This window comes from Platalea leucorodia (assembly GCF_965183815.1).
Source record: "Platalea leucorodia genome assembly, chromosome: 12".
Taxonomy (NCBI): Eukaryota; Metazoa; Chordata; class Aves; order Pelecaniformes; family Threskiornithidae; genus Platalea; species Platalea leucorodia.
The window spans coordinates 8,072,378-8,083,944 of record NC_138834.1 but is presented as its reverse complement, the minus strand read 5'-3'; the positions used below and the strand labels follow the sequence as shown (position 1 = coordinate 8,083,944).

The 11,567-nt window shown below is 48.4% G+C and overlaps 1 protein-coding gene across 7 annotated transcripts in view; it reads left to right on the top strand.

Moving 5' to 3' along the window:
* The first annotated feature begins 5,224 nt into the window (after positions 1–5,224).
* Positions 5,225–11,567, top strand: part of ATXN2 (ataxin 2) — a 54,911-nt gene continuing 48,568 nt past the window's right edge. For all 7 annotated transcript variants that reach the window (XM_082325405.1, XM_082325404.1, XM_082325403.1 and 4 more), the window contains exon 1: positions 5,225–5,446. In XM_082325405.1, coding sequence (XP_082181531.1) covers positions 5,322–5,446 — 125 coding nt within the window. In that variant the 5' untranslated portion in view covers positions 5,225–5,321. The remainder of the gene's footprint in view (positions 5,447–11,567) is intronic.

Here is an 11,567-nt window from a genome sequence, read left to right as displayed (position 1 = left end):
GCATGGAGTCTTAGCGAACATGAGAAAGAGTGCCAGAGGTAACAAATTCAAGCCTTTCCGAAGGCGGTCATGTGGTAGTCGTCTGCCAAAAACATAAAACAAGATCATAATCCTAAATTTGTCCTCTGAATGTACCTGTGCCTGTTCTGTAGTAGTTTCCTTCTAATCCCCAGGGATTAATACTGAAGTGCATTGAAACATCTGAGGTGAAGGGGCACAGTGGAAATTCCTCGCGGGCTGGTAATAATAACTGAAAGCTGCTCTGTGAAGCAAACCTGAGGCTGACTTGGTTTTTAATGGACATCTGTCTGTAGGGGGAAAAAATGCCATGGCAACTGGCTTTCTTGTTGGCATGCCTGTCTCAGCAAAGGGACGGGGAGAAGATGGGTACTGGCGGGTCTGTGTAGCCGCGCTTGGGAAACGTGGAGGTACAGCTCGATGAGGCTGTGAGGCAAAGGTTGTTTATGCTCCGTGAGCACCAGATCTTGAGGGATTTAAGAGCTAAATCTTGGCATAACGATTGCTTTGTGTGCTGCTGCCGCTTAGCAGGAGCTAGGCTGGGTTTCCCCCCTCCCTTTTGCAAAAATGTGAAATCTAAAAGCGTAAAGTGCTTGGTTGAAGGTTGCCTGGCAGTTTGCTGGGCAGAGTTGGTGTCCCCCAGTTTGCAGCTCTGTCCCGAAACAATTGCTACGGAGCTACAGCATCGCTGTACAGGTCCTGGAGCTTTGCCACCTGAGGAAGGAAATGCCCTTGTTTGGTGTCCGAGGCCAATGGAAATTGAGAGCAAGGTTCATTAAAATGTTGGTTATAGGTAAAATGAGCTCTGGCACCTCCGTACCTCTCTCTTGAGCTCCGTTGGCATTAGCGTTTCCCTTCGTCTCCTGTTGGTTGCAGGAGAAGCAGCTGGCACGCGTGGCTCAGCAGGCGTGGCCGTCATCCGTGCCCTGTCTGAACTGACCTGGGGGGGGACGCTGGTGGGCTGAGAGAAATTGGGAAGAAATAGCTATAAAAGCGCAAGTACGGATCAAAAACTGTGTCTGATGGGAGCTGGTCTCTGCTTGGAATCGAGCTGTGAATTTGAGGGGCTGCAGGCAATGAGAAGACACTACGCAGTGACTGGGGTGGGGAAGAAAGGCAGAAGGCGGCAGCAGTTGTCCCGCCTGGTGGGTCTGGAGCTTGCCGTCGGTTTTGCTCGTTGTTGTGTACGTACCTCTTTCTGGTTCGGCCAGTAGCGCGTTCACCAGTTAAAACTGATGGCAGCTTTGCTGACGAGCTAACATTGTATCTCTCTGGGAAGTGCTTGTGTGGTACAAGACCCGATTTGTTTTCCTAATGTCTTTCCAAGTGTTGTGAGATGCCTGTGCCCATAGTGCTGTTTGTGAAGCTTTAGCCTCCAAGGAGAGGGTTAGGGATAATGGGACTAAATAACAGAAGTCTTCGAGGAAGAGAAAATGCATATGTAGAAATGCTCCGTTCTGTAAGCTTCTCTAACAGCTGATTTTGCTTAAAATAAATGCCGAGTGCCCATGTCGGTCATCCCTCCGGAGGCACGCGTGTTTCGTCTTGTCGAACGCTGTTGAGGATCAGCCTGGGTAGCTCAAGGAAGAGAGCACAACGCCTAACAGCAGGTTAGATCAAGGAAATGTTACATCACGTAGCACTTCCTGGTAAGTAATGATATTATCAGACTCATTCATCTTCGTATGCAAATACAGCCTGCACATGTAGTCACAAATCTGAATGAAAATAGTAGTCTGGGAACAAGAGCAGCTCTAACCTGGAACATGGGCCGAAAAGGCAAAACAGAATGTGTTTCTCCATCAGAAATAGCTGCTTTTCTTGCTTGGCCATGGAGCAGGTGACTTTGAATCCTGAACTTCTACAGCTTGACCACTGCTTCTGACTGTTGTCTCTTCTCTGTCACAACCTCATTGGCAACCACACTAGCAGCTAAAATGGTAAGGAATAGCCAAAAAAGGGAAAAATGGATAGAGCCAAACCATAAAGTAATAAATACAGAATATTGGGAATGGTGGGCTATCAAAGAAGAGCGTATGCAGGTAGAAGTAAAGGGAACGATGTGCCGTAACGGCGGTATAATCCCATTACACTGGACGTTTGGGGAGTCCATTGGAGACGCGTGCCCACAACAGAAAGGTGAGGAGCAGCGTCTGCGCCGACGGTCACTGAAGCAGCTGGCTGCTGCTGGATTCAGAAACCACCCTGCAGATTCGCTGGTGGTCGTTACTGCCGGAGCTGTTTTAATTTGGTCACTTCTATATTTACTTTTAATGTGTTTTTTACGAAGATGCTTGACAAACAAAAAAGGGAGGGCACAATGAAAGCCAAACAGAGCTTAACAAAACAAAGAATACATTGAAGGAGAAAACAAGTCAAACTGCAACTGCACTTGAGTCATTACTGCAGACGTGAACACGGGTCTTATTCATACGCTGCTTTCCAAGCACATAATGTTACCCCAAAATGTAGTTTAGTACGTTCATATCACGTCTTAGAAACCAGCTCTGCCCATGGAACTTATTCCTGTATTTTTGCCATCCTTGAATATCAAGGGCTCCATCTTTACCAGCGGGACCCCACAGCATGGCTGCCACTTCAAAACACTGCAGGCTCTTTAATCGTTCTTAACCTTTAGCCACATAAAGAGTGACTAATTGCTGTGCACTGTAAACATTCTTAGCTGAAAAAGCACTGAAGTAATGTCCTTTAAAAAACCCAACTATTAAGTGACCTGGATACGTTATGCTCAGTCTCTTATCAGACTTCCTTGTGCTTTTTCTTGGAAGCTTTCATTTAAAATGCAAAGCACGCTGATTAAAACACACTATTGAGTAAGTCATCCTTGTAGCTGTAGCTTACTTGAGTTAGTTTCAAGGCATAGTTTGGCTCTTCCTCTCCTGCTGCGTTTCCCATCGTGGTAGCACTTGGAGGCCCTCCGCTTCAGATCCAGTAGGACCAGCCAAAAGATATAGAAGACCTTATAAACAGTACCCTGAAGAGTCTGGTTTAATGCAGGGGTTTGTATGCTAGTGGATTTTACGCATATATGTGTGTGTGTGTGTGTGTATGTATTGTCTGTATATATGCGTGTGTGTGTGTGTGTATATATTTAAAAAAAAGATCTTTTCTTAGCTTCTCTTAGGTACCGCTAGTTATCCCATCAGGTGCACCGAAACAGACTTCTGCTTTTACAGTAAATGGTCCCAAAATTTGTGCCAGTGGTAGCGCGAGCTGTCTTCAGCCCTGCAGGTGCTAGAGTCTCCTACAGAAAGCCTTGGACTGCAGAAATCCTTGATAGCCTTTCCTCTCGGTTCCGGGGCTGTGAAATAGCAAAGTGTCTTGCGAGTTCATTAAAGCAATTGAAAGACGTAGTTTCCTTAAAACTGCTGGCTCTGTTTAGGGCAAGTATTTTCAGTGGAAAAATTCTTTGTGCCCAGCCTATTTCGGCTAGTATCTGTCATCTAACTAATAATGTGTTAACCACAAGGTTATTTGGGCCTGTAAGGTAAAACAAAACAAGCAGTTTAACAGTCAAAAGTGTAGGGAAAATGCTAATTTAAGAAAGCTGTTAAATATTTGTTATCTTTTTACCATTGTGTGTTGCCACCCACAACTCTTTCAACCGCATGGGAAAGCTGTTGCTTTACAAGCAAGGTGTATAAATAATGCCTGCCTAAGAGCACCGCTCCTTTTTATTACATTTGAATCCTGTGGGATTTCTAGAGCATTTCTATGAATAGATTAAACTCTGAGCATTTTGAGTAACCATGGCTATAAATCAATTTAGCTCTTGGTTTTCAAGTTACATCTGCTCCTACTAATCCTATATGTACATAGATTTTTTTTTTTTTTTTAACAGGACAGACCAGGCTTTTATTTTTATGTATTGGTATGAGTTGGTGAAACCACCGCTCTGCGTAAAGCAGGTACCACAAACACGGCAGAGCCGAACAGTCGCTGCACCTTGGGTTTCTGCAGGAAGCCTGGTGATGGCGGATAGGTACCAACATGGAGCGATGGGAGAACTGGCATCTCGGGCTCAGATACTCTGTTTCTGTCAGTGCAATGTGAATTTTAATTTCTTTGGACTGCAGCGATTTAGGAGGGGAAAAAAAAAAACAAAACGCAGCAGAAATCTGTAATACTGAGGGGTTGTCAGCAAGGAATGTGGCAATCCCTTCGGCCCCATCTTGCTTTCCTGCAGCTGGCTCCAGCAGGAGGGCAATGGGATGTGTGTGTTTGCTGGCGATAGTTCGGCGTCTCTGTGGTTAAAGGCAGGAGCCGGTCTGCAGCTTTGCTAGCGAGCGCAGGGGGCCTGGGGTTCTCCATTTCGCCTTTCACAGCTAGTCGGCGGCTCGGCCATTTTTTCTGAATTTTGGTGTCTCTCCATGTCTGGCTTCTTTTCAACGATGCGCTGCCGGGCCGAGCCCGCCGCCCTCCCCCCCAACTCCTGCTCGCTGGCGGCCCCGGGGGGGCGAGCGGGGCCGGGCGGGCAGCGGCAGGCCCGGGCGGGGCCGGCCCCCCCTGCCCCTGCCAGGCCTCGGCCTGCGCGCCGGCCCGGAGAGGAGGCCGCAACCCAGGGCCCTGCGCCGCCGGGCGAGGGAGAAGGCTCCCCTCAGGGGCCGGGGCCTGCGGGCCGCCCTCCACCCCGGCCTGCCCGCAGCGGCCGCGCCGGGGGTGTCGGCCCGGCTGGCACCGGCGGGGCTTCGCCCTATGCGGCTACCGCGGGCGAGGCGTGAAGGCGCGGGCGGGCTGTGAGGACGGGGAGGGGGGGCTGCGCCGGCGGGGGCCTCACGGCACGGCCGGGCCGGGCCCGTCCCTCAGCGGGGCCGGGGCTGCGGCGGGAGCTGCCGCCGTCCCGCGCGGCCGCCTCACGTGTCCCCCTCCCCTCCCCGCCTCCCGCCTCCGCCCCTTCACCCGCCGCAGCACCGCCGCGGCGCCCTCCGACTTCCCGTAAAGAGTCCGCGCCCGCCGCCCGCTCCGGCGCTGCCGCCTCACCGCCCCCCGCCCCGCCGCCCCCCCGCTGCCGCCGTGGGGGTGACCGAGAGGCGGCGGGGGCGACCGCCGCGCCCCTCCGCCCCGCCGTTCCCCTCACCCGCCGGCCCGGTCCGGCCTCCCCCCCCACTTCCCCCCCCTCCGCGGATCCCTCCGCGCCGCGCTCCGCTCCCTCCGCCCCGCTCGCACTGTTTGGGAGCAACCGGCCGAGCCAGCGGCGCCCCGGCCCCGCCAGCGCAGCGAGGCCCCGCGGACCGGCCCTCGCCCAGCCCCGGCGCTCACCCCCAGCCCTCTCCCCTCTCGTCATGTCCCTCAAGCAAGCGGCGGCGGCGGCGCAGGCCGCCGGCAACAACCGCAAGCCCCCCGGCGGCGGCGGCGGCGGCCCCGGCCTCCCGTCAGCCGCGGGCGGCGGGAGGCAGAACATGGGCAGGTGGGTGCGCGGCGGCGGGCCCGGGCCCGGCCCCGGCGGGCCCGGCCCCGGCCTCGGCCACGGCCCCGCCGCGGAGAGCCCGGCGCGGGCGCCGCTCCCCCTCCCCCGCCGCCACCCCCCTGCACCGGCCTCCATGGGCGGCGGCGGCGCGGCCGGGAGGGGGAGCGGGGCCTGCTGCATGGCGGGGGACGCGGCCCGGCCCGGCGCGGCGCGGGGGGCTCCGCCCGGCGGGGCGGGAGCCGGCATGGCGGCGGGCGGGGCGCACGCAGGCCCGCCGAGGGGCCCGCCGGTTCCGCAGTGCCGCCGGGGCGAGGCCTCCAGGCCAGGCCGCGGCCGGTGCCCTTCAGGCGGCCGGGGACGGCGGAGGGCACGGCGGCACCTCCATTTTTTCGCCACGGGGCGACGGGCGAAACCTCCCGCGGCCTGGCGGGGCCTGCGGCGGGGGCGAGGGGCGCCGCTTCCCCCGGGCCAACGTGACCCGCCTGCTGAGGAGGAGGAGGAGGAGGAGGCGGCGGAGGGGGGAGGCGGGGGGCGGCGGGGGCGAGGCGCCGTAGCCGGCGGCCGCACGTGCGCGGGGGGACGGCGGCGGCGGGAAGGGGCCGGCCGCGATGGCGGCGGCCTCGGGGCCGGGGGGCGGCGGGGCTCTCCCGGGCGGGGGACGGGGGGGGGCAGCGTTCCTGCCCTGTGGAAGTCGGCGGCGGCCCGCCTGCGGTGGAGCACCTTCAGCTTCCCGGGGTTTATTTTTATTTATTTTAATATATATATATAATTTTTTTATTTAAATCGCAATAAAATTCTTGCGGGAAGGGAGGCCGCAGGCGCACTCCTTGGCCTCGGCGGTGGATGGTGGCTCCAAGCACGACTTGACTTTTTCACAGATTTTTTTTTTTTTTTTTTTTTTTTTGGGGGGGGTGGGGGGAGGAATCAGGGTTTTGCGGCAGGCTCAGATTCCCCTCCTCCTATCTCCCCCTCCCCACGCACGCTGCGGAGACCCTGCTGTCTCATACTGCCTCTGGAAGATTGCTCCTGCTCAGAGAGCATTAACGTTACAAATTCACACACATTTGAGAGAGAGGAAGGAAAAAAAAAATAAACTTTCTAGTGGTGTGAATTTTTCCAGTGCTGTGGGGGTCATAACAAACAGTCAAAGCAGGACAGTAACAGTTTTGAAGGTCATAGTCGCTCAGAGCAGTTTCATTTCAAGTTTTCTTCATCTTGCTCTTTAACTTGACTTTTACTCGGTTTTGTGCATTGGCAATAAAACAGAATTTACAGTGGTCCCATTGTTGGATGTCACTGGAAATAGGGTTTTACTTTGTTACCAGTCTGTGGAACTGGAAGTGGAAAAGCTTTGATAGGGTTGAAAAGGGCAAAACAAACTTAAATAATAACAATAATACCTTAGTACTTCATTGCAATGATTTAATAGTTTTTATATATGGCCATTTAGGTTGAACATGATGTTTACTGTGCTTTGCTAAACAGTTATCCCTGCCAACACACAGTGGCACTGTAGAGGTTAACATGAAGGGCAACAAAACCTACAGCTCTTTTTTTTTAAAAAAAATTCAGTATGATGGTGAGCACTTGTCTCTGTAGATTAGGGGATGCGAGCTTCAGTTTCTCTACCAAGTTTTAAGATTAAAGCCACTGGATTTCTCTTACCAGTGTTGCCTTTCTAGTTTTGTTGGATAAATTCCACCTCAGAAGTCCTTAGGGAGTTCTAGTGGGGCTGCTGAACAACTGACATGTTCCCTCAGAGGTGTTCACGCACTCTTTTTTGTTAATCAATTTTTCAAGTTATTGGTGAAAGAAGGGTCTGTAAAATCACAGTCCCTGGGCTGATGGAGCCCTGTGGAACACCTTCGGAGAACTTCTCCTATTGTTGTCCTAAAGAAAAGTCTTATCTTTTGGGGAGTATAAATTCAAAGATGGTTCATGCTGCAAATCTGTTCATGTAAATGGAAAGCTAAGTGGCTTTTCTGTTCAAAAAATCGAATTGTTCTTTAGCTGGCCTGCCTCTTGGTTTCAATTTGAAGCATTATATTATTTAATAGAAACTTAAAACATCTCCAGTTTATGCCAAACTTTCTTCCTAGCAGCTCGTTTCCTTGCAGCACTGGCATTCTCTTTCTTATCTTCATGAGACGCAAAAGAATGTTACTTTTCATGGCTAAGTTGCTCTTAAAGGCTTAGGTCTGGGTAGAAACCTCATTGATAGTTAACTGTCCTGGACCTAATTTTCTGCTATGTGTTTATTACTGTAAGACTTAATTGGGCTGAGCACCTGGTCCTTCTACATCTGATAGTGAGTGGAGGGTCAGCTTTGCTCACTACGTTTATTTCTATGGTTTCACAATGATGGATATATGTATTTCATAGTAGAAAAGTTAAATCTTGTGTGAGCAAATAAGATGTTCCAATATTTGTTTTCATGATATTATTAATTTCTTTTATATAAGAGAAAAAATCACAAATGAAGGTATCTTTAAAGGTGTTCAAGAAAAAAACCAAAAAGGATTAATATCTTTTTTTATAAGGAGGCACTAAGTGAAATGCTATGTTTGTTTAATAGCAACTGCATGTGCAATATGGCAGATGGGAAATCGGGCTGTAGCGTGGATGCCAATGGCAGGTTGAACTGTAATTGGAAAAAACGTAGGCCTGTACACAAACCTGCTCTGCTGTGCTAGTCAAAACCTTATCTAATGCCTACTTTTTGTGGTTTAGTTCAGTTTTGCTGCTATACGAGCACAGGAGGGTTAGCCATCCTGTGATTGAAAGTCGCATCTGTCCCAGCATTCCTTCAAGCACTGCGTCCTTTTTTTGTTATCAATTTTTCCCCATTGTTATTTTGTCTGAAGGGAAAACATCTCAGACTGAGGTTTTGGATGGTTATGTGTCTAGTTACAATTGTGGCAGAAGGTCTTTTCCCTTTTCATTTGGTAACTTTCTTGCCTAACTGGACTTGGAAGTCCTTTAAGAATACTGTAAGTTACTGTCTTTTATAAATGGCTTTGCCCATTAAAAAGTTAAAACTGAAATGATCCCATGCCGCGTAGCTTGCTTTTGAGACTTAATGCTTCTTGCCTACTCCTATTTTCCTTTTTCCTTGACAGCCTTTTTTATTAGCCTAATTAAAGGCTTAAGTAAAAGGCAGAAGATAGGTGCCTATTCTGTTCAGACAGAAGTAATTTGGAATATTGAGTGCTGAGGTGCTCTGATACGATGGAAGTGACTGTTCTGGAGGCTCGATCGCACGTGCCATTCAGAGTTTTTCTAGCGTGTTCTAACATCTTTGTGTGTGTCGGTTTTAATGCAACCGTGCTAAACTGCTGAGCAAAATGAACGGATAACCTACAGGTCTCTCTCCTTATCGCTGTTAGCGCACTTTAGTACGATATTATATACCTGCTTTTGAGTAAGTTTTAATTTAACAACTAACTCATGGCAATGTATATGAAGAAGGTTCTTCAATGACTTAAGTCCGTCAACAGGTTACAGATGTGCACTGGGTCAGACTTGTCAGGTTCCTTACGTATTTAGACGCTACAGAAGTTGGCATCTTGTAAGGGGACAGGAATTGACATTATTAATGTCAGTATTGGAGAGAAATTACAGAAAACAATGCTGCAGGACTTCTTGTGCAATCTTAATTTGACAACTTCGATTCATTTGACTTATATAGACAAATACTGCACTTAAATAAAGCTTTGTACTTCTGATTTCTCCCTTAGAAGAAAGCTTTACCAGCTCTCTGCCCTTGTAATGAAAGTTCTTTAGAGTATCCTGCAAATTTGTTTTGAAAGCTGTAGTAATGTCAGCCAGTGCTCCAAAAACATCTATTCACTCTGTTAAATTCAACAGTCTTTGTAGTTGCACTTCTGCTCTGGACGTTAATTGCAGTATGCTTGCGTTTGTTTCTTAGTCTCAAAGTGAAGATGCCGCTGGAGAGAAAACTCGAGACTTTCTTTCACATCCTGGAAAGACTTGTCCCCCTTGCATTAGTTTTCACTTAACTGGAAAAATGTGTGACCTTGTGTTGCTTAGACAAATGCTCTACTTGGCATGTAAACATTAGGGTGGGAGGTGAGGGATGCTGAGGAATAGGATAGTAAATGCTCATAAAAATAGAAAAAAAAATTTGCAAGTTGCTGCTGGGTAAAAATGTTTATTGTTCGGCATTTGGGATTAAGCCCTTATGGAGACCTTCACTCTTAAGGTATAACTGCTGGCCTGCAATGAGTTGGCTACTAAGTTTAATTGTTTGGTCATTACTTTGTTTGGTGCAGCATTTTTTCTGAATTTGTGACTTTGCTACCCCAAAGGAAAGGGTTTGCACGTTGGATTTGCCAAGCTGCTGTGCCTTCTCCCAGGCTTACCTTTAGCCACATTTCTGCAATACACAATGTTTTCTTTTTATTTGCCATACTTACCGTAATCAAGATGCGGTTTTAGGTAGCAGTGCCCAATTGCTGCTGACCCTTCTAGCTTCCCCCACCTCCATTTCATAGTGTTACTCTCCTGTTTCAAACTTTGGGAAACTTCTGGCAAAGACCATCTACTTTCTGCTTTTGTAAAGGTGCTAGTTTTTTTCATGTGATGCATCAAAGATGTGTCAAAGGGTAATTTGAACTTGAGTCTTCACCTATTGGAATATAAACCTCAAGTTGATGGCCTTGGTTTTAGCAGAAGATACATACAGTTCTGACGGAACTGTAGCATTGGCAGAATTGGTGAATGTCTTTCGTTTTTCTAAGGGTTTGTGTTTAACAGTTGTAGCTGGAAAAAAAGAGGCCAGGTCTGTAAAGAGATGTTAGGTCAGAATAGTACATAGAATTTCTGCAATTAGTTTAACTCTTGGTCTGATGTAGAAGCTAGGACCTCTTGCCACTGTGGCTGCACACAATCAGATTGTTTCTTAAAGAAATGTGGGTAGGAACAGTCATTTTGGAAATGTGGTAAGAGATGGAAAATCTGGAACACTTAGGTGGATACTTAAAGGGAATGCTCCAGACTTTCTGACCAGTCTAGCAACCCAGTTATTTAAGTTCTAAGAATACTTGTCACTAAAAATGGGAGTGATTTCTGTTTCAAAGACACCAAACTCTTTCACTTTTGACCATTTCTGTAGGTGACGTAGGAAGGAGTATCTTCTAAAACCCTTGAGACCAGCAGAGGGAACTGGTGAAATTGTTTGACTGAGGCCACGTTCTTTGAAAGACCGTGTTGTTGATGCTTTTGATTGTAATAAAAGGAGAAATCAGGACTGGACTGTACCTCTCTTTTATTTGGGTGTTTCACATCTGGTGAAATGACTTTCAGAAAGAAGAGGATCATTCATCTGAATGTTAGGCAAAAATGATGTTCCAGGTTCATGGAGGGCTCAATTCAGCCCCGTGCTATAGGTAGCCATTTGGCAAATGGCAGACTTAGTAAATGGTGAGACGTGCTGGTCTCCAGAGCAAGCCTGAAGTTGTGACGCTGCCTTATGGAAAGTTAAGACTGATAGGTAATTAAATAAAGGCTATTTGCGTTAGGTTTTTTTCATGAGATAAGTACTCTGCCAGTATCCTGTAAATACCAGCTAGACATCTGAAATGTGCAGTTATTGCCAATCAGCAAATGTCATCAGTGTGCGTGAGGCTGTATAAGACTACGTTTCTGTTTTGGAAGCTTGTTTTCTTAAATGAGTCAGGTGATAATTTAGTGGTTTTTCATTTTTTCCTCATTGGGGCCTTCCATGGTTCTCTGATGGACTTGCTTATTTCTGCAGAATTTATTGGAGGGATATTTATGTTGATGTGGAGAAGTTCCTTTGATTTCTTAACTAACTCATGAGCCCTGTTTATAAGGGCATCTTGTTTTGAGAGCAAGGTTGTATTTAGCCACAGCATAGTGGTTTCAAAAGCAATTGAATGCAGTTGGCATTCAGTTGAATTTAGATTTCAGTGTCGTTTGGATATTTTGAAACGTAGACATGATTCTTTGAGTCTCTTTAATTAAGTGGTTGTGCATCTGTGAGGTGGGTCTATTTAAAAAATTGCTTTTTTTTTTTTTTTTTTTTTTAAATAACAGAAGACTTCATTTTGCCTCATGTTACAGTGTGCACTCCTGAAGT